Source organism: Lytechinus pictus, chromosome 1 (genome assembly GCF_037042905.1).
Source record: "Lytechinus pictus isolate F3 Inbred chromosome 1, Lp3.0, whole genome shotgun sequence".
NCBI classification, from domain to species: Eukaryota; Metazoa; Echinodermata; class Echinoidea; order Temnopleuroida; family Toxopneustidae; genus Lytechinus; species Lytechinus pictus.
In genome coordinates this window covers 36,233,707-36,258,161 of record NC_087245.1, presented here as the reverse complement: position 1 = coordinate 36,258,161, position 24,455 = coordinate 36,233,707, and the positions used below count along the sequence as shown (strand labels likewise).

General features: G+C 34.7%; 1 protein-coding gene across 2 annotated transcripts in view; it reads left to right on the top strand.

Annotated features, from left to right (window-relative positions):
• Positions 1-15,535, top strand: part of LOC129266502 (nucleolin-like) — a 39,119-nt gene extending 23,584 nt beyond the window's left edge. The window contains exons 3-6 of one of the 2 annotated variants that reach the window (XM_064101667.1): positions 2,959-3,033; positions 6,253-6,332; positions 7,309-7,337; positions 10,433-13,260. In XM_064101667.1, the coding sequence (XP_063957737.1) occupies positions 2,959-3,033; positions 6,253-6,332; positions 7,309-7,326 (173 nt within the window). In that variant the 3' untranslated portion in view covers positions 7,327-7,337; positions 10,433-13,260. Of the gene's footprint in view, positions 1-2,958; positions 3,034-6,252; positions 6,333-7,308; positions 7,338-10,432 lie in introns of both variants that reach the window. The other variant, XM_064101656.1, reaches the window with a different exon arrangement.
• The last annotated feature ends 8,920 nt before the right edge of the window (positions 15,536-24,455 follow it).

Below are 24,455 nucleotides of genomic sequence, written 5' to 3'. Positions count from 1 at the left end.
TTAACAAGTATTGGCGTGTGAAACCCTACCCTTACAAGTATTGGAAACAAAACAATATTCTTGTTAAGTTCTCTGAATTGACCCCCTAAACAAGTAGAGCGATATTTTTATTGTTATGTCACGGACGTCGGCCGTCGGTTTTACCTTCACCTACAATAGTACAGCCCCGCCTCCCACATCTCGCGCAAATCGTACTCTAAACACGTAGTGTTGACTCTTGGGGCAAAAGTACATACTTTATAAAACACTTAAGTCTTAATTTTTTACACCCTCGCAAATTTGACCCTAAACAAGTAGCTTTCCTAGCAAAAATAGATACCCTTTTTTCATTATTTTAGTGTTTTTGACACCCTTATCACGTTACGTACGTAACGTGCCCTATCTTGAAAAAGACATCCTTTTTACGTATTGTTTTGGTCGCGCATGGTATCCACTCATCAATGTAAGTGCCCCGTCCCCGGGAGGCTACCAAGGTGTTCACATTCATGTGTAAAGTTTGCAGATAATATTGATTCAATTTATCAAATACCTGGTGTGTATACTTTAGTTACAGTCAATGGTCAGATTTTTTTTCATGCTGGTCTGAAAGCACCTTTATTCATTTTAGGAAAGATGTGTCACTTGGTACATTCTATGCTAATACAAGTAGACAAATTCAGTTGTACAGACTACAGGTACATATAGGTCATTTTAATATCGAGCTTCTACATCATTCATTTAACAATGCTCTGTATTCGATGCACATTCGGAAGTGTTGATGATGGCTTCTGTAAGTTTAAAATACTATTTATACATCTACTTATAAGGGCTTACTAGTACTGTAAAGTGACTGTTAAATTATTATGATTTTGACATCACCTGTGCCTGGGAGGGGAAAAGTGAACTGAATCACTATGACCCACAGGTCTCTCATCCCGATATAACTGATTGGGGGAGTGCAGGTGGACCACTTCTCCAGGGCATGGACCTATTACAAATGTCCAGGGTTACCCCCTACTCTTATACGAATAGTGCAGTGACTCTCCTCTACACGGGCCTCCATTTAACGTCCTATCTGAGGGACGGAGTGTTTTCCACTGTAACATACATGTAGCTTGCATCTTTGAAAGAGGGGATGGGCATGTTAACAGTTAAAGGAGAATGAAACTCTTGGAGCAAGTTAGTTTTTGTGAAAGCAGAAAAATCAAAGAATAAGATCAACAAAACTTTGAGTAAAATAGGACTAGCAATAAAAGAGTTATGAGCATTTGAATGTCGAGATCACTAATGCTATGGAGATCCTCCCATTGGCAATGCGACCAAGATCTGTGATGTCACACACGTACAACTCTCCCATTTGGACACTGAAAATATACCCCAAAACATCTCTTTTTGCTCATTCTAATCATATGACAAACGATTCATCAATGATATAATGTTGCGAAACCTCTGTACTTGTCCTCTCATAAAGAGAACATCTCACCTTGTGATAGACTCTATAAAAGTGAGAATATAAGTGAAATAAGTACTAAAGTAATGAGGGAGTTGTACGTGTGTGATATCACAGATCTTGGTCGCATTGCCGTTGGGAGGATCTACATGGCACTAGTGATCTCAATATTCGAATGCTCATAACTTTCTTATTATTCATTCAATCTTCCTCAAACTTTCAACAATATGTTTCTTTGATTTTTCTCTTTGATATGGATTCAGCTGGTTTCAAGGGTTTCATTCTCCTTTAATATACAACGCAACTGTGGCAGTTATCTCTTATTCATGCACATATTTTTTTTATTCAACAGGTAATTTGTATTGATTTGAAATTTCATCCCTTAGTTATAATTGAACATTTGAGTGTCCTGAAAAAAACAGGGCCTATTTATGGTTATTGTATATTTATTGACTGAACCTTTTAGGTGGGGGGGAGGGAGGGAGGGGTGGGGAGGTTTTTAAAAAGTGTACTCTACATGTTGAAATCATTCATTGTTCCTTTCGAAGTTCATGTTTTAGGGGTGAACAGAGATTGATTGTTAAAGAATGTCTGTTTAAAATTCATCATATTTTGTGTGTGATTTGTTTCCATTGCTATGCCAATTTAAAGGGATGCTCCAGACTGAATATATTTATATCTCAATAAATAGAGTAAAATTCACAAAGCAAAATGCTGAAAATTCAATCAAAATCGGATAACAAATAAAGAAGTTATTGAATTTTAAAGATTTGCATTATTCTGGTGAAACAGTTCCAGGCAAGTCTTCATAAATATTCATTAGGTGGGCTGATGATGTCACATCCCCACTTGTTCTTTTGTATTTTATTATATGAAATTAGGTTTATTCAACATTTTTTCTAGCAATAACTAAAACAATTGGATTGACAACTGATTAAGTGCATTAGTTATTCATTGCTGCAAGATATTTATCATAATTGAGACACATTATTTACATATTTATGAAAAAATGAAACAGTTATGATTTCATGTAATTACATAAGAAAAGTAAACTGGGGATGTGACATCATCCGCCCACCTAATGAATATTCATGACGACGTGCATACATGTACAACTGTTTTCACAAAATATTGCTATACTTTAAAATTCAATAACTTCGTTATCTTGATATCCGATTTTTAGGGAAATTTTCAGCATTTTGCTCTGTGAATTTTACTCTATTTATTTAAATATAAATATCTTCAGCCTGGAGCAGTATGCAAGAATTGATGTTACATATCCCCTATTATTTTTTATTATGGAAATAAACAATAGTTGAAATATAAGTTTCTTTTAAAAGGCTCTTCTTCATATTAAAGTTCTAGGGAAAACCACAAATGTGCTATATTTGTCCCAAATGGCCTTGGGTAAAAAAAAAGCAACGGCCCTTCTCCACTGTTTTGTGATGACTAATAATAATCATTGGTATTATTGTTAATGTAAAAAGTGCTAAATAATTGCCCCTCTCTTATTTTATTTTGTCTTGCAGATGAGACTTCATCATCCAGCAATAACCAGTTCAAACGGGTCAGCTCAGAGCGCATGAAATCCAAGTATGCACGAGGTAATGTTAAAGGGGCTATCATGATTTGTTTTTTGTTTTCATGTGATATTCTTAAAGGGCAAGATTACTCAGGACAATAAAAAATGGATTTGAATAAAGAGAGAAAAATCCAACAAACATAACACTGATAGTTTCATCAAAATTGAATGTAAGATAAGAAAGTTATGACAGAGTTTTGCTTATTTTTCACAAAACAGTATTATGCACAACTCGGTGATATGTCACCAGGAAAGTGGGAGGTTAGAATGTAACATTATTAGTAATAGTATAGCATTACAGTGTAAAAAAAAAGAATGAAAGCAAAACTTCTGATGTCACTATTTCCTTTGTTTTTTTTTATTATAGGAAATGTTTTTTATTATAGGAAATATGAAATGTCTTAAAGTTCCCCACATTTTTATAGGAAAAAAGGTTTTATTCCTCCTTGAACATGTGGAATTACCATTGTTTTAAAATGGCATGGTTCAATCAAGAGGGTCCTTATTGTCAAATCATTAAATATTTAAATATTGTGTAACACAAACAATAAAAACAAGAAAAAGTGAGTGAGTGACATCATCGACTCTCCCATTTGCATGTCACTGAGTTGTGCTTATTACTCTTTAGTGAAAAATTAGCTAAATTTTAGAAATTTCATAACTTCCTTATTTTATATCTGATCGTGATGAAACTTTCAGCATTATGATTGTTTTATTTTTCTCTATTGATTGAAATCAAGTGTTTCGATGTGCTTGACCTTTAAAGCAAGAATTAGATTTTTTGGGGGGAGGGGGTCCTTTCAAGTGATTTTCTTAAAGGACAAGTCCACCCCAACAAAAAGTTTATTTGAATAAAAAGAGAAAAATGCAATAAGCATAACACTGAAAATTTCATCAAAATCGGATGTAAATTAAGAAAGTTATGACATTTTAAAATTTCGCTTAATTTCACAAAACAGTTATATGCACATCCTGGCTGGTATGCAAATGAGGAAACTATGACATCATCCACTCACTATTTCTTTTGTATTTCATTATATGAAATATGAAATATTCTAATTTTCTCCTCATTGTCAAGTGATACAATGATTAATTCCTCCCTGAACATGTGGAATTAGCATTGTTTGATACTGTATGGTTCAGTCAAGTTGGTCCTTATTCTCAAATCTATAAAAATTGAATTATTGTATAATTCAAACAATAAAAAACAAAAGAAATAGTGAGTGATGGACATCATCCACTGACTCACCTAGTTGTGCATATATCACTGTTTTGTGAAATATAAGCGAAACTTTAAAATGTCATAACTTTCTTATTTTACATCCGATTTTGATGAAATTTTCAGCACTATGCTAGTTTGATTTTTCTCTATTTATTAAAGTCAGCATTTTCCTGGGATGGACTTGACCTTTAAGCTAGAATCATGTCTGAACCAGGAACCAGGCTGCTTGAATGTGTTTATTCTGTGAATGCTATAGCTTCCGTTGAGGGTAGCCGCGCTAAAGCTGGGTTAATAGACCAGTTCGTAGTTACTTCTGGAACAATTTTGGTCAAATGACCTTTCATTTCTTTCATTAAGATAGGTAGATTTCAAAGCAAGATATTACGTATGCATGCCTTACATAGCGGGATGAAGAAATTGAATAGACCAGGTGACTAGAAAAGCACATCAATGAACACTTTATGAAGTTATTTGTTGCATTTCTACTTTGAATGCATACTAGAGGATGTTGTACAATGTACTTGGCAAAACTGAAATATACCAGTCATTCGTAGACGCATTTTTTGTGGATGTGAATGAAAAACACAATTCAAAAGAATATATGAATAATCAAGACATCGAGTTTGGTGCTTATCTCATCAAATTTTAAACCACCATGTCACTTTAGTACAAATGACCTTCCTCTGATCATGCGCAGAGTGGAACTACGAACTGGCTTATAGTATCCAGCGCTTGAAAACGATGTATTACATGTATGTGCTATATGTATATGTTGCATATTATCATTATTAAACCCAAAAGCCTATCGCTGCTGGCTTTTGTTCAAGCAATTTTCTTCAAAGCTGTTGATATTCATCTTAGGTGTACACATTGTGAAATTTGGCCCAGTTCTCATCACTGTCCTAAAACTAGTTTACTGGAAACTAGTTCGGAAATTAATTTAACATGTAATGAGAATAGTCGAAGCAGTCTTGGAAGCGATCTTGTTATACTGGATTTAGAGTAAGTGAGGACACAACCGTTCTTCGGGAGGCGGTCTTTGCAAATTTTGGGCATGCTAGTCTATGTGTAGAATGTGTACGCTGCAGTTTCAAATTTCAAGTGCAACATGTCACCCCCACTGAGAGCGTTCCCATAGCAACAAGGCCACTTTGCTTGAAGTGGTTTTGAAAACCACTTTTGACTGATCGAATGGGAAGGCTAACAAAGCGATCTTCCAAACTGATTTCCTGAAACAGTTTCCAGTAATCTAAATTTAGAAAGTGTAATGAGGACAGGTCTAAGTCCTGTCATCCCAGAATTATGATTGAGAGCTATGTTATCAAATTCTATCATTGTTGCATTTGCAGAATAACCTTTGAATATACACCTATTCCAGCATTTAATCATTTGAAAGATGCTTGATTTAATGGCTGACAAAAAATAAAATGCTTGAACACGGCTAAACGTCTTTGAAAACCATGATTCTGAATGAGAAACTTTTGGTTGAATCTGGCCTTGAAGGGGTAATCAAGGCTGAAAATGCTAGGATCTGAACAGATATAATAAAATCAGGCAAACAAAACATTGGAAATTTCATTTAACCTGTTGAATACTGAATTTAGTCATTCCCATAGACTTTGTACAGGGATCACCCAGTTCCAGTCGCCAACGGGTTAAATCGGTCAAGGAATAGCAATTTTTGAAAAAGGTATAATGTGCTTGTTATCGGTCCATGAATCATGACTATGATACAATAATACGATAGTCACAGTGGCACTTTTCTATCTTATACACTGGCGGATCCAGGGGGGGGGAGGCAAAGCCGGCCTGACGAGATGTCCTTACTTTTTGTTGGAAACCTTTTTTTTTTGCTTGTCAAATTTTTCCTTGGGGAAAATGTGCCCCCCCTTTTGGAAAATCCTGGATCCGCCCCTGATCTCATAAATAAACATTTTGCCTTTATATTGAAATTGAATTTGTGTCTTAAATATGAAATAATTTCATCATGATTTTGATATTTTGCGGTTTGAACTTCAGATAGACTAGCCGCTCTAGAGAAGAAGAGGGAGGAAGAAGCTAGCCATAAAACATCACAAGGAATTACAGATCCAAGACAGGTATTGTATATTGTTTTCAACGCATTCACTTCTCTCTTTCTTCATTCTTTTTACACTTCATTATCCCTCTCTCTCTCTCCCTCTCTCTAGATCTCTTTCTCTGTCTTTCTTCCTCTATTTTGGTCGTCCCCCCCACCAGTTACTGTATGACATGAATATTTGATGTGCTGTACCTTCTCCTTGCAAGAATAAATTATTGGAAATGCGATCAGGACTTGTCCTACGCACTATAGTAGCAGTTTCAAACCAAGGTTGCTTCTCCACTCTCAAAATATTAAATGTGTTTTCAAAGTTATAGCTGTGTTAGCTTTTTCCTCAAAAACTTTCCTTTTTTGTGGGGGTGGGGGTGTAACTCTCAAAGGGGAATGAAACCTTTGGAACAAGTGGGCTTGTTTGGTAACAGAAAATCAAAGAATAAGATCAAAGCAAGTTTGAGAAAAATCAGACAAATAATGAGAAAGTTATGAGCCTTTGAATTTTGCGATCACTAATGCTTCTTATATCCTCCTAGGTTGGCAATGCGACAAAGATGTGTGATGTCACATGTGTACAACTTTCCCTTTGATGGACTATAAAAATACCTTAAAATTTCTCTTTCTGCTCTTATGATGATACAAACTCTTTATCCATAATGTATTCTTTGAAAATCTGTATTACATATGCCCTCCTATAGAAAGAATACATATTTTTCTGTTTTCACACAACGTGACAAGCTATCTTGTTCCAAAGGTTTCATTTTCCTGAAAAGATGTTTTTGCTGTATGTATGTTTATCTGTGACTGTGGACTGCATTTAAAACACATATTGCTGAAACTAATCATAAATCACTCAATTTGCATTTATTTTTTTATGGTTGTTATCAGTTTTGATTGATAGTCTGTAATTGTATAAACCTACATAGTCTATCAAATTTTTGTGTATTTTATTTTTTCCCTCCCTTATATCCACATTGGTAACTCTACATGTATATACTTAGAATCCTCATGAAATGTGATTTGTATAATGGTGAGAACATGTCCATCAGTACTAATGCACCACATACTGTACATATATTTGCATATATGCATGTCCATATTCATGAATTCCATTAGAAACAAATGAATAAGCTCCTACCCCTGTCATGCAAATCATGTAGAATGTTGTAGATGTGTCAATATATATTTTCTGATGACGCGTTTTAACCCCATAATAATTGGGGTCTTTTTTGCCCCCCTCCCCATCACACCAAACAACAACAACAAAAATGCAATAACCTCACAACCACCTTGTTTTGTTTTTGCAATGATGTCCAATTAATTTTTTTCTTTGAAATCTTTTGCTTCTATTTTCTTAGTTTGTAAAAATTGGAAAAGGGGTGTCTGATCACAAAGCATTTTAATTTTATAGGTTGGCTCTAAAACACAAATTTACGTAATGTAAATGAATTGGAATGCATATTTCATGAATTGTATCACCACTATGTCTTTTTGTTTCAGCCATTTGAATTTTATTTTCTCTTTGAAAATTGATCACAGTTGAATTCTGGAACACATTCAGTCATTAAACAAAAAGATATTAAGAAAAATAGTTTTCATCTGACAAACTTGCCATGTGCTTTGAAATGCTTTCCTTGAAATTTCTACAACAAAGTGGGTATTTACTTCATTTTAAGGCTTGGTCCCATTGCTCTTATGGATGCAGATAGGATGTAAAACGGAAAAGAATCTTGCCATCTGTTGGAAAACATTATGTATCCGTTGTGTACTCTTTGCAAATGTGTTTCATACGCTCTATATCCATCGAGCATCCGTCCACTGTGATTTCATTGTTTGCCCATTTTGCCCAATGTCTGGAGCGGATGAAAATGGATGGAGCCATCCCAAAATTGTGCTTGTCCGCTGTATCTGTTATGAATACGTTTTGTGTCCGTCAGACAGTGGGACCAGGCCTTTTTTAAAGAAAATAATGATGCAACAAGAAAGATACACATCTATATCCATAATGAAATTCAGTCAAAGGAAACCAAAATCCAAGAAGAGAAGCAATCTTATTGGAAAGAGTAAAATGAGAGGAACAATTTAAAACAAGTTTCATCAAAATCGATTATGAAATAAACAAGTTATGGACATTTAAAAAGTCTTGTTGTACTTACTATGGAGATCCTCAAATAGGCAAACATGCTTCAAAATTGCTGATTTTGTGGACAACCCTCCATTTGTTTTGTACAAAAATTTTCAGATTTTCCCCTTTATTTACACATTTCACATCATCTCCTCCTGACCTTGACATATGTGGTGTGATTTATATTTTCCCATGACATATGTTATGCTCAGAATGGGGCAATATGTAATTTGAAAGATAATATTAATAGGGAAAATCTGAAAAAATTGTGTACAAAACAAATGGAAAGGGTTTGGTTTCCTTTAAATTAGGGTTAACTTGTGTGATGTAGACTCCAGTCTACAATGCATTATTTGAAAACTTATTCCATAACTGATCAGTCTATTGCTTGTTTTCAATCTGAATGAAAAATCTATTTTTTTGTGACCAGTGTGTTCCTTGTCTATCATGTTATCTCGCTTTTGCTCTTCTCTCCCATAAATGGTAATTTTTGTTTCCCTCATTTTCTCTGTATCCATCTTCACTTTTTCTTCCTTCATTTTTGATGAGGTGTAATATACCATTTCTCTTTCATCGTTCATTTATATATAACACACGCTCCATTTCCATTTTCATCTTATTTTATTAACATGACATGTATAAACTTTGTGTATCTTCCTTTCATTTATGCATTATTTATATTGCTTTTTCATCTCCCATCCTACTGTCTTCCTATTTGATATTTAAACCCAACCCCATCCCACTCCCCTCTACCTCAATTCCACCCATCCTATCTCTGCCCCTACCCCACCCCACTGGACCTCACCCCCACCTACCTGCTCTATCCCATTGCTACCCATCCTATCTCTGCCCTTACCCCACCCCACTGGACCTCACCCCAACCCACCTGCTCTATCCCATTTCTACCAATCCTATCTCTGCCCTTACCCCACCCCACTGGACCTCACCCAACCTACCTGCTCTATCACATTGCTATCAATCCTATCTCTGCCCTTACCCCACCCCACTGAACCTCACCCCAACCTACCTGCTCTATCCCATTGCTATCAATCCTATCTCTGCCCTTACCCCACCCCACTGGACCTCACCCAACCTACCTGCTCTATCCCATTGCTATCAATCCTATCTCTGCCCTTACCCCACCCCACTGGACCTCACCCCAACCTACCTGCTCTATCCCATTGCTACCAATCCTATCTCTGCCCTTACCCCACCCCACTGAACCTCACCCCAACCTACCTGCTCTATCCCATTGCTATCAATCCTATCTCTGCCCTTACCCCACCCCACTGGACCTCACCCCAACCTACCTGCTCTATCCCATTGCTACCAATCCTATCTCTGCCCTTACCCCACCCCACTGAACCTCACCCCAACCTACCTGCCTTATCCCATTGCTACCCATCCTATCTCTGCCCTTACCCCACCCCACTGGACCTCACCCCCAACCTACCTGCTCTATCCCATTTCTACCAATCTTATCTCTGCCCCTACACCACCCCACTGGACCTCACCCCAACCTACCTGCCTTATCCCATTGCTACCCATCCTATCTCTGCCCTTACCCCCACCCCACTGGACCTCACCCCCAACCCACCTGCTCTATCACATTGCTATCAATCCTATCTCTGCCCTTACCCCACCCCACTGAACCTCACCACAACCTACCTGCTCTACCTCATTTCTACCAATCCTATCTCTGCGGCTACCCCACCCCACCGGACCTCACCCCAACCTACCTGCTCTATCCCATCTACACTCATCCTATCTCTCCCCCTCCCCTACCACATTGCACCTCATGCCCACCCTATTCTGCCCCACCCCACTGTACATCATACCCACTCAAACCCGCCCTACCCCACTGCACCCCATGCCTACCCTACCCTGCCCCACCCCATTGCACCCCATGCCTACCCTAACGTGCCCACCACACTACCTCATACCCACCCACCCCACTTAACCTCATGCCCACCCTAACCTGCCCCACCCCTCCCCTGCAGGCTGCTCTGGAGAGGGGCGAGAAGCTGGGAGAGCTCGAGGATAAGACGGAACAGATGCGTGACCAAGCAGCGAGCTTTGCTCACAACGTGAGTTTGTTGAAGGGCCGCCATGCCTCGACGAGTTGATGAATGAAGCACTTCTCCATCATTGAAACCCCCATCTCTTGCTTCTCTTCTCTAATTTTCTCCCGGATGAGACAACGTATCACAGTGGATGGAGAAAGTATTATCATTATTTGATGAGATTAGAGAGAAATGAAGTGTGATATACAACACAAGACAGAAGGGACCCTAAGGTGATAAGTAGTAGTCCCATTGTCTGTTTCTAATGTAGAAAGGCTCAGAGAAAGTCTTCTCTGAGCCAGTATTTTTTTAAAAAGGATAATATATACTGAGGCCTGATTTTGCTGTATATATTCCAGGTAAATATTTGAAAAAGGCCAACTAACAGTAAAATAATAATCTCAAATATTTGATTATTGTATTATTTATGTACATCTCTTACAACTGCAATAGAAATCAAGTCACAACTGTAAATTTAAGTCCCCAATTTTCCACTATACAGAAAACAAGAAAATTTGAATTTCACAGAATTTGGGAAGAGCACTTAATTTCATAGAAACACATTTCTTTTTCAGATAAAAATTTTGAATTCCGAAAAGTACACTGAAAATCGTGAAAATTAAATGAAGTCCAGTAAAACAAATTTCTGTTGCATTCTATAAAACAACTGCCAATCACCATTCTCACATTGTTTATTACAAAGCTTTATCTGCATACTGCAATGTGGGTAAATAAGGGAAATTTTTCATGTTACCAAAGTTTTTACTATCAACAATAATTGCATTTAATATTATATATATATTGTATATGTCACAGAAGGACACAAACACCGAATTTGCATTGAAATGAAACAGAAAACTGGGGACTTTACACAAAGGTGATATTTCCTGTTAAAAAGTGATTAAATACAGTTGTCATCTATACAGATGCCTTGCCTGGCATAGCATGTTGAGTTTTCTTACACACATGTTGACCCAGATTGGTATTTGTCTCCTAGTGTGTTTTAAACTGTAGATGTGCATGCACATAACATCATTTAGAGTTGATCAAGCACTGTAGAATGACTGTTACGTGTCATAAGCAGGAGTATTAATCAAAGTGATGTCAATCTTTCCCTGTTATGAAAATTTGCTGGTTCTACTTGAGACAGAGATGAATAAATTACCCACCAGTGTATCTAACGTGCTTATTTCTTATCCATTACACATGTGGCAAACTAAATGGATGTTTGCTCCAGGCTGAAAAAAAAAATGATTTGAATTAACAGCTAAAGTAAAATTCAGACGAAGCAAAACGCTTAAAAATTCCATCAAAATTGGATAGAAAATAACAAAAGTTGTAACATTTTTTAGTTTTTGCATAATTTTGGTCAAGAACTCTATGCATATCTCTATGAATATGCATTGAGCAAGCTGATGATGTCGTATCCTCATTTTTTCTTTCATTCAAATTTGTCGTCCCTGAGTGAATAAAATTGGATTGACTTTTAATGAACTAATAAGATAATCATTGCTGCAACTTATTCAGTTACAAGATATATCACGCACGCATTTATGAAAATATGAAATAATTGTAATTTCATATGAGGGTAAGTGGGGACATGACATCATCAGCCCACCTATTGAATATTCATGACGGCGTGTGTATAGCGCTTTTCACAAAATATGGCTGAACATTAAGATTCAATAACCTTGTTATTTGCTATCAGATTTTGACAAAATTGTCAGCATTTCAGCTTCATGAATTTTACTCTTTTATATATTGAGATATAATTATAGTTATTTTCAGCCCGGAGTACCCCTTTGCAATAGATTAATGGGTATCCCTTTGCAATATCATCATATTATAGAGTACCGAAGTGTGACGTCACAATGTCATGATAACGAACCGGCTGGTTCTGAACAGAGTCATAGCTGACGATCGTCTGTACACATTTGTATTTGCAAAAATAGTGATGTGCTGTAGAAACACACTCTATAGAGCAATACTTCTAGATGTGTGTTTCATAAAGCTGTTTGTAAGTTAAGAACGACTTTAAGAACGACTGGTGATCCTTTCTTGTGGTAAATGGTATAATAAATTGGCGATGGTTTAGTGCATAAAATAGGATCACCAGTCGAATAAAGTCGCTACTAACTTTAATACGAACAGCTTTATGAAACTGTCCCCCGGATTCATTTGTTTAGAACCAGGCCGCCATGACACCATGGCAACTGACATCATCGCTTTGGTACTCTATATACAACACTTGATCATGACAGTATTTTGGTAGATCAGGAGAGGATTTAACTCTTAGAGCAAGATACATTTCTCACCCTAAACATTTCAGTTAATTGTAAATTTATTTTATTATGGTTATAAATGTTCATGTGATATTCCATTGTTACTTCCCCCACATTTGAGCTTAGAAAGACTACTCTCAGATTCATAATTCTGCAAAGTAGGACATAAGTGATATTTTTATAGGCGACCATTTTAAATATAAATTGACTTATGTTCTGAAAGCTGAAAAACTTTTTCATAATATTCAAGTTTTGAAACAGGGCTTTTTTGTTAAAGAAATAGTTAGAAAATACTGCTCTGAATGCAGACAGCCATCTTGTTTTGAGAAAAAATATATAATTTAGCTGAAGTCATAGTGTGTGATTTGTTCTTTTAACACACATATACATGTATATCTTGTTTATTTACTCTCTAATTTCTTCTGTATATTTTTTTAAACATGACATATTAACCTCACCCCATACTATATATTAATTCAGTTCAAAAATAAAAAAAAATATGGTAGCAGCCTGGTAATCGATTTTATAGCACATCACTTCTCTTTATATATGATTATGTGTATGAAGATAGTTATCTCATTCAATCTATGTTGTAGAATGATATAAATGTACTCTTAGTAAATTAGTTGGGCATTTGCAATATATTATTCGTCATGATTTTGAGATATATACACATATAACCACACTAATTCATATTATGTCAGTAATTGGTGCTTTAATAATCCGTTCTTGCCTTGCTTTTTAACGACGGTGATATACACAAATTTGATTAGCCATTAATTTCGACTTTAAAACAGGCTAATATGAATCAGGGATTCTTTACAGCAGTTTCATATTTTCTAATCTTTTTTTATTATTGTCTGTGAATCCATCAAATAGGATAAGTGTTATGTGATATCGGTAATTTGTAGATCAATGTGTGGATACATTTCTGTTTTAAAGCAGTGAATTCAAGTTAGGTGTTGGTGTTAGGTGTTGGTGTTTGGTGTTGGAAGCAAAATTCTGATTGCCTTCCCTACCTCTAACACCTTATTTGAGCTAACACATATCACAACATCTATTCAGATTTCCCCCAGGTGCCAAGCTGGCGTAAATATCTGATCCGACACCAACACCAAACACAAAAGAATGTCCGTAGTCTCCTGTCCTTAGTCTTGATGCAAGACCTTGTAGAAAATCATAAATGTAATGATGCATTCTGGGATAGTCATTTAGTTCAGGACAGAATGGCTGTATTTTTTTTGGGGGGGGGGGGCGGCCGTTGATCACAGCACAAAACCAAATATCATACACTGTAAAAAAAAACACCAGACAGTGTTCTGAGATGACAGCTCCGTCAGGTGTTGAAAATGCACTATGGAATTGAACATTACACCAAACAGTGTCGAATTATAACAAACAGGATGTGTTATAATATCACCAATTGGTGTTGAACTAACACCATGTATTTCACACTGGTGTAAAATAATTACCGGTGGTGTCGTTTCAACACCAATATTTGTAAAGTATAGGTGACATTATTCTTCCCCTTGTTGTTTTCTAGCTTTTAGAAGCTTACATGTATGTATCACAAATGTGCAATTATAGAATCGAAACATTTGCCTTCTTGAAAACTCAAGTACACAATGATCTTATTACATTTCATGTCTTTTTCAGAGTGACCTTACAAAAAGACCAAGTAAATTTCTATATCATTAAAGCCTGACATAATTGTATACATTAATTTATCATCTATGTTTACTGTGTTTCGTACTTTGTATGTTTTTCTAAAGATATTTTGAGGTTCATGAAGTCTGGCAGACACAAGTTGGTAATGTTGTCTGATCGCGTTAATTTCTTGCTTGCACATTTCATTTTAAAAAGCCAAAATTTTAATTGACCAAGCAATTATTGTTGTTAAGTCAAATTAGCAGTGCTGCAAACCCTTGTTAATTTTCCTCAAATGTTTTCCAGATGACCTCCCATATCTTGGGCAGTTGTGTTTCATACCTTTTCATCTTTATATAGCCTGATATATGTGAATTCAGGATGTCAGATAACACTTCTAAATCTGTGGGTAAAAGAAAAAGAACAAAATTAATTAACTCTGTATATTCACTGAAGAATACTGTAATATATTGTTTTTTGTTTCTTCAGGGTAAATGGAAAAAAAAACTGTACTTAATTGCAATTGTTACCTTCTACGCTCTGAGAGTGACATTAAAAGATTTGTGATTTTTTTTTTACATGAAATGAACAAGTATAAAGTAAATTATATTTATTAGATTTTATAGGAAAAATATTAAAGGTTGCTATATAATTTAGTATGAATGGGTTGTAAATTATCTATCATAACTATGAAATGAAAATGTAATTTCAATGGAATAGCCCAGGCCACTAAGCTCTTCTAAGCATTGTTTAATGAAGATTTTTGATTATTTAATTCATCTCAAATTGATCTCAAATATATTTCTGAAGACATAAATGACCAAGACCGATCTCATCTTTGAGATTTAGTTTGAGCCAATCACAAGTTTCTATATGACAGGGACCAAATTATCATTTAGACTTTACAAGTCTTTTTTTTTTAATTTATGAGGTCTTTAAAAAAAATAGAAAGGGAAATATCACTGCAATAAGATTTCAATCTAAATTGACACCTAAAATAAACCCAGACCTCTCTAAAAATGTCATTGTCAATATGTTCGTTAACAAGGTATTCAATTGTATAATGTGTATATATATATGTATATTATCTGTAGATGTTAATTGTACACTACATGTCTTTAATTATTTGACATGTATATTATCTACATTTTTTTATATAATCTACATTGTAGGTATAATGAAGTCTTAAGACTAAATACATTACTTATTTATTTGTAAACACGGTATAGATTTTAACAAGCATGTAATACATCAGGGCCCCGTCTTACAAAGAGTTACGATCGATCCAATCAATCGTAACTCTATGGAAATCCATCAGTGTCATAATTTCTTCGACAGGAAATTTGTAAAATGTCCTTTGTAAACAAAGGAGAACACACCAAATTGTCAAGAAATCAATGAATTTATGAATATGCATTCATATCTAGAAAATTTTTGGAACAACCAAGCATTTTATATGTTGACGTTGCTGGCCGTCCATAGTTGCGATCGATCGGATCAATCGCAACTCTTTGTAAGACGGGGCCCAGATATCAATACATGTAGTTTGTAAATGTGGACATCTCTTAGGTTTTTTGTATTTTTTTCTTTGAATATATAATAGTAGTTTTATATGACAACCGCTGATAAGTTTTTCCAGTACACTGGATGGTATTGAAACATTTCTACCAAATGGGTAACTAAACTTTCATCATTCATGAGTCGTATCTACATTGTTTTATGATAATTGGCATTATTTAGGAATAAACAAGATTATAGCCAAGTGTTGGTGATAAATTTAATTGTTAAGAATAATGAACTACATTTATATGTCGAATTGTAGTTGACGATTTAGTGTAGGGGGCATTCAGTTAATTTCTTGAACATTGATTAAAGGACAAGTCCACCCCGACAAAAATTTGATTTGAATAAAAAGAGAAAAATCAAACAAACATAACGCTGAAATTTTCATCAAAATCGGATGTAAAATAAAAAAGTTACAGCATTTTGAAGTTTCGCTTATTTTTCACAAAACAGTGATATGCACAACTCAGTGACATGCAAATGGGTCAGTCAATGATGTCCATCACTCACTATTTCTTTTGTTTTTTATTGTTTGAATTATACAATATTCATTTTTTACAGATTTGACAATAAGGACCAACTTGATTGAACCATATAGTATTAAACAATGCTAATTCCATATGTTCAGGGAGGAATTAATCAATGTTTCACTTGACAATGGGAGAAAATTAGAATATTTCATATAATAAAATACAAAAGAAATAGTGAGTGGATGACGTCATCAGTCTCCTCATTTGCATACCGACCAGGATGTGCATATGAATGTTTTGTGAAATTAAGCGAAACTTTAATATGTCATAACTTTCTTTTTTCACATCCGATTTTGATGAAATTTTTAGTGTTACACTTGATGGATTTTTCTCTTTTTATTTTAATCAACTTTTTGTTGGGGTGGACTTGTCCTTGAAACTAGTAAATTGTCAATGTCGCTTTGTGTACACTTACTTTGTCCACGGACAATTAGGTCTAAAATCCTAGTTCATTCTTAAACCAGTTTGTCTACTAACAAGCTGAATGTTGGACTAAAGAACATTTGGACCAAATTGACAATAGATCAAGTTGGTTGAAAGATATATATATGTAGTTGCAGTAATCATTGATTTCATGAGTTAATGTCTGTAAAACTAAGGTTTATCGGCACTATCATCCTCGATATAGATCTGGTGCAGTTAGATTACATTCACTTTGTGATATCATGAAATCACACCGTAGATCACTAACACAGATGAGCACATGTGGGACAGTGTATAAAAAATTCTTTGAAAAAGTTTGGCAGAAATATGCTTAACTTGCGAATTTCTCAGCAACTACATAATTTCTTCCAGAACCCTTTGGTACATATTTTCTTATTGGGTGGTAATTTTATTGGATTCTGTACAAACTCATTTTGTTATTGTTACCACAACTGGCATTTATCTGTAGCCATGATGGTGTCTTAGATGACTTGAGAATTAAACCATCTGCTAGTAGACCAGGTGGGTTTTGCCATGATGGTGTTATATGATCTGAGAATTAGACCATCTGCTAGTAGACCAAATTGGTAAAAAAATGATAGCTTCATGCAAGAAATGTATATAGGTAAACTTGAAATGTACATATGAAAAAGATGTCAAGTGAAGTGAGCAGCGATCCCCAGGGGTACGAGGTGGAAGTGTACTCCCTCCCGTTTGAAGGTCGAGTCCACCCCTGAAAAAATGTTGATTTGAATAAATAGAGAAAAATCAAACTTTAGCCTAACGCTGAAATATCATCAAAATTGGATGTAAAATAAGAAAGTTATGGAATTTTAAAGTTTCGCTTATTTTTCACGAAACAGTGATATGCACAACTCAGTGACATGCAAATGAGTCAGTCAATGATCACTCACTCTTTCTTTTCCATCACTCACTGTTTCTTTTGTTTTTTATTGTTTGAATTATAATGTTTTTCTTTTTTTTTACAAATTTGACAATAAGGACCAACTTGACTGAACCATATAGTATTAAACAATGCTAACTACACATGTTCAGGGAGGAATTAATCGTTGTTTCACTTGACAATGAGGAGAAAATTAGAATATTTCATATAATACAAAAGAAGTACAAAAGAAATAGTTATTGGATGATGTCATAAGTCTCCTCATTTGCATACTGACCAGGATGTAAATAGAACTGTTTTGTGAAATTAAGCGAAACTTTAAAATGTCGTAACTTTCTTCTTTTACATCTGATTTACATCCAATGAAATTTTCAGTGTTATGCATTTTGGATTTTTCTCTTTTTATTGAAATCAACTTTTTGTTAGGGTGGACTTGTCCTTTGAATTACAAATTTCATAGAGCAATATATGGGAGGAGGTAGTCTTAAATAACATCAAATTTGAGGGCCCATCGTGATGTAGTTCAATGGAATTGAAAATATTTGGGCAGTACAAGCTTTTGCCAATTTTTAATGATTTCCTTTCATTTTAAATGATCACGTACGTATGTCAGATATATAAGTTGAACACTGTAAAATAGTCAAAATAGCTATGTATAATGTAAAAGCTGTCAGGAAATAGGTATTTTCTCTGTTGACAATAGCAGTTCATCAGATTAGCAATCAAATATATTAATATCTTTTCATATGCATATTTTTCAAATAAGCAATGCACTTTGTTGAAATCATTTATTGAAATGTAAGAGAATCTATACAAATTTATCTTGATGTCTGTATGTTAAAGGAATTATATTTGTAGATTTATATCATATTTCTGTATATGTGAAAGTAGCTTGTTAAGAAACATGTCTTCATTTAAAAATTGTATAATTCTTATGCAACATGTATGATCTAATATCATTCCATGATTGTATTAATTTTGTTGCCTTATATCTACTGTATCTCAATAAAAAAGAAAATGATTGAAAGATTACAATATTAAACAAATTGTGAAGTGTAGTAATTCATGTTCGTTGAAATTATTCATTCTTTTAATTTCAAGGTGAATTCTATAATGAATTTAGATTTCTTTTGAAGGAGCCGGTGGAGAAAGAAGCTTCTATATGAAATGTGAAATGTTTCAAGCAATTTGAATGAAAAATGATAAATTTGTGAATATTTAAGTTGCATTTGCTCAATCAAAACGTAGCAACACATTGGCAAGACATGTCTAAGGTTTGCCTATATAGCAAACTTTTCACTTTGGGGTCTGAATAAGCAGCCTAAGGTCACTGCCCATGATGTGTGTTCAGAAGGTTTCTTTCGGGGTTTCTTCCATTCTTCTTTGGTTTTATGATGGCAAGGATGGTAATTTTTTTAATTAAATATCATGTAAAGGGGAAATGGAAGGTGATTTGGTAAGTTGCCACTTTGTCTCATGGAGTTTCCCTTTATCCCTTGAGAATGAGCGTATGACTATGAGAAAGTGTTGGAATGAGACTAAACACAAATTTAAAGGGATGGTCCAGGCTGGAAATATTTATATCTCAATAAATAGAGTAAAAGTCACAGAGCAAAATGCTGAAAATTTGATCAAAATTGGATAACAAATAAAGTTATTGAATTTTAAAGATTTGCATTATTCTGGTGAAACAGTTCTAGGCATGTCTCTATGAATATTCATTAGGTGGGCTGATGATGTCATATACCCATTTGTTCTTTTGTATTTTATTATATGAAATTAGGTTTATTCAAAAGTTTTCTACCACGAACTAAAACAATTGGATTGACAACTGATTCAGTGCATTAGTTATTTATTGCTGCAAGTTATTTCATCATAATTGAGACACATCATTTACACATTTATGAAAAAAATGAAACAATTATGATTTCATGTAATGACAAAGAAAAGTAAAAGTGGGGATGTGACATCATCAGTCCCCCTAATGAATATTCATGACGATGTGCATATAACTGTTTTCCCAAAATTTTGATAAACTTTAAAATTCAATAAATTTGTTATTTGTTATCCGATTTTGATGAAATTTTCAGCATTTTGCTCTGTGAATTTTACTCTAAACAGATATAAATATCTTAAGCCCGGACCATCCCTTTAATGTAAAAAAATAATAATAATAATCTCGCCCATTTAGATTTCTGTGTGTGTCAAAGTTCAAGATGTTGAACTATATGTCGGCGCGTGTGGAGCGTGATGTCAAACTCATGTGATCAATCGAAAACAATAGATGAGAAGAAAAATAACTCATGTGATTCATATTACACATGGTCACGTACCATTCACCACGTGGGTAATTATTGTAAGGTGTCCATTTTAGAAGCCACCCAAAAAAAATTGTTTCCTTCAGATTAATTCAGATAGGTAGCAAATGGTTTCTGATTAAAGGAAATCCGTGTATGGAGAGTTCATTTCCAGAAGGCACTATATCCACTTGTGGGTGAAAACGAAGCTATAGACACAAGATTGTTAATCAAGATACCAATCTCTAACTATGGTATTTATGGTTATTATTTTTTCATCATGGATTATTAACCTTTATACAGCTCATACAAAGGTTCTTGTCATTTGATTGGTTGAAAGCTATTCAATATTTTGATCCATTTAGTGTTGCTTGCATAATTTATTTTCCATTGCAAGGCGATTGGTCGTTGAGCCCTGATTGACCAACGAACGTAGAGGGCAGCGTTGGCCCTGATTCATCCACTTGTGACCATATAGGCAAAGATGCCATTATCATTTTTCTTATGAAACGCTCAGGATTGGTAACAGATTTTTTCGTGTGAATTCCCCTTGATCTCGTGCATTTCCCGTCTTACAAAGAGTTACGTTTGATCCAATCATTCGTAACTCTATGGAAATCCATCAGTGTCATAATTTCTTCTACAGGAAATTTGTAAAATGGCCTTAGTAAACAAAGGAGAACACACCAAATATTCAAGAAATCAATAAATTTATGGATATACATCATAGCTAGACAATATTTTGAACAAACATCTATTATGCATGTTTGTTCAAAATATTGTCTAGCTATGATGTATATTCATGCATTCATTGTTTTTTTGAAAAATCACTGCGCTTCTCTTTGCATACAGAGGACATTGTGCAAGTTTTTCATTGAAAAAATTATGACACTGATAGATTTCCATAGAGTTACGATTGATCAGATCAATCGCAACTCTTTGTAAGACGGGCCCCTAATGTCAATTCTGCATTGTATTGATCGGTGTTCATGGTTCAGGGGGGGGGGGGGGTGACTGGCACGCATTTCCTGTGAAGGTTTTTTTTTTATCTCTCTTTTTTTCAGTTGAGGGGGAGGGGGTCAGTGGCGTTATAATGAGTATGATTTTTTTTATGGGACAGGCATGGCATACAGGGCAAAACTATTCACGCGCAGCAAATTTTAACCTATGTGATACAAAAATCTAATTTTGTGATAGACTTTGGCGTTATATAATAATCATATTACACCCCTTTCTCCTTTTCTTTCTTGGTTGTGAAACACTTTGGCCCCAAAGCCCCATGTCTTACACGCCAGGGGGAGGTGATCCGTTAGACGGATGTTTTAATTATATTATGTTATACATGACTGTACTTCGTAAGGAGTAGGTCAATAATGCGAGCGCGAAGTGCGAGCTGAAATTTTTGACAAATTTACCTGAAAATGAACCATTCTGAGGACTCTTGTCTGTTTTTGTTTATTTTCCTTACACTATTTGAAACGTCTATTCTCATTTTTTTTATATGCTCTCCACTTATTTACATCATGGCCCTTAATAAACAAAACTAACAAACGTGGAGTGATATTCAAATGTGCGGTAAAATATAGGGGGCAAACCTATGCACTTGATTGCAGCGAGGGGTATCATTTTTTTCAGATGCCATATAAAAAACAACATAAATATATATGTTTTTCTATTTCATCCTGTAGTTTTTTTTTTCTCTCCATCGACATGGCCATGGGGTTCGGGGGTGCTGACCCAAATCACTGCAGTTTAACCCCCCCCTCCCCTTTTTTTGCTTGTCGATTTTTTTTCTTCCAAACCATCGTTCCCATACAGGGCCGTGTCCATCGATCTGTTCTAACAGTTACTGAAAGGAATGGTTTCATTCAACATTGGGAAATTGCGAGGAAATAAAATGATGGTCGTCATGCGTATATACGAAAATCAATACTGCTATCATCATGATCATGATCCTCTTGTACTCCCTCGTTATCATTAATATCATGCTTGCCATATAATTCAGATTCATCATAAATATAATGATGTTCGACCATAAATTATTAGTGGTGATGACATAGGCCATTCCCCATCATTCTTTTTTCACGATAGGGTGAAATGTATAACCTTTTCACGTAAGCTTGTATAGGCTCAAAGAGGTCCTCCGGGCCGAAAATATTTATATCCAAATAAATGGAGTAAAATTCATTAAGAAAAATGCTGAAAATTTTATCAAAATCGGGCAACAAATAACAAAGTTATTGCATTTTAAAGTTTAGCAATATTTTGTGAAAATAATTATATGCACGTAATCATGAATATTCATTAGATGGGCTGATGATGTCACATCCCCTACTTTTCTTTTTCTTATACTAGTACATGAAATCATACTTATTGTTTCGTTTTTTTCATACACGTGTGAATAATGTGTCTCCTTTATAATCAAATAAGTTGCAGCAATAAAAAATATAATCAGTTATCAATCCAATTTCTTAAGTTTTTGGTAGAAACATGTTTGAATAAAACTAATTTCATATAATAGAATACACAAGAACAAGTGGGGATATGAAATCATCAGTTTGCTCATTGGATATTCATGAAGACACGCCTATATAGAACTGCTTATTAACCGGAATAGTGTAAATCTTTAAAATGCCATAACTTTGTTATTCCTTGTCCGATTTTTCTTTTTCTGTTAAATCATATTGATACTGTTAAATTGATTTTTATACGCTATGCAACTACAATAATATTTATTAGGAGGCTGCACTCTACAAGCTCCGCCTTTTAGCAGCCTCCTCCATTTCCAACCTGATATGTAATAATCTTGAATATAATTTTTGTACAGGAATACTTGAAATATGTTTTGTTATTTATATGTTAAAATGTACAAAATAAACTGTATTTGTTGAAAATGGAAATAAACGAAATGAAATGAAAATGAAATATTATTTTCAACCCGGCGCATATCCCTTTAACCCTGTTTTCTGATTCAATGTAGGCCTATATAGGTGAGTACGTTGCCCAGCAAAAGCTAATGTGTTCCCTTTTGAGTCGGTACTATATCAACAATTTCAGCTTATGCATGCTTCACACTCCCATTTACTCGTTTGCAATGTCCAGTTTTCATGTGAGAATATTAACATTTTTCAGCCCGCTCTTTGCGCTCGCATCTTTTCTTAATCAAGACACCCATCCATGCATTAATTATTACCAAAAGTGAATAGAGTATCCAATTTTTAGGTCTTAACCATGCACAAAAAACTTAGCGCTTCGCGTTTGCAATGTTTATTGGATAGGCCTATTATTATTTTTATTTTTATTATTATTATTATCATTGTTATCATTATTATTATTATTATTATCATCATTATTATTATTATTATTATTATTATTATCATCATCATCATCATTATTATTATTACCATTATTATTATTATTATTATTATCAAACACATGCTTAATAATGTCATTTTTCAAATGGGAATATCAAGAATTGCCAGCTCGCATATATTAAATTAGATACCGATCAAAAATTACAAAAGAAATGTGTGCAATGTCCTGTTATTACGTCTATATCGACAAAACTATTAGCTTTGCGCTAATATGTACTTTAAAAAAGTGTAATTAGAAAAATTGTCTAATTATCAGGTTGGAATGTTACATAATTTATTTAGATCTACCCTTCCTGATCAATGTCCAATTTTAAAGTTAGAATATTAAAAAAAAAATCAGCTCGCGTTTCGCGCTCGCCTTATGTGATGGTTAAAACCTATCTTCCTCATGGGCTGCAAACAGTCCTATATACAGTTAACTTCTCCTGTTTTCTGGTCAGTATTTCAGCTCACGCTTCTCGCTTGCATCAATAATCCTATCATTGATACAAAAGTACTTAGAATGTCAATTAAGTTGAGGTCAGAATATCAAAAAAATTCAGCTTCGGGCTTCACGCTCGCATTATTCGGTTGGGGTGAGATATGGAGGCCTATCCTCCTCGTGAGTCGACCACAGCAAACAGTCATAACCGGGAGTCATAAACAGGACTCTCTGTTCCCGTTCTCAGCTAGGTCAATAAATTATAAATTTCCGCTCGATCGAGCTTTCATCTCGCATCAATTCAATATGTGGAAATGCTGAGAATGCCGTTAGAAAGTAAAATTTTCAGGTCTGATCAATATTAAACATTTTCAGCTGCCTCGCACTTCGCGCTCGCATTAATTGGATATCCTCATCATGATACACTATATTACAAATTTCAGTTAAGTGAGATACCATATAGCTAGGCCTATACTCTAAAAAATGAAGTGCTAAATTAGCTCTATAAGGAGTGTGTAT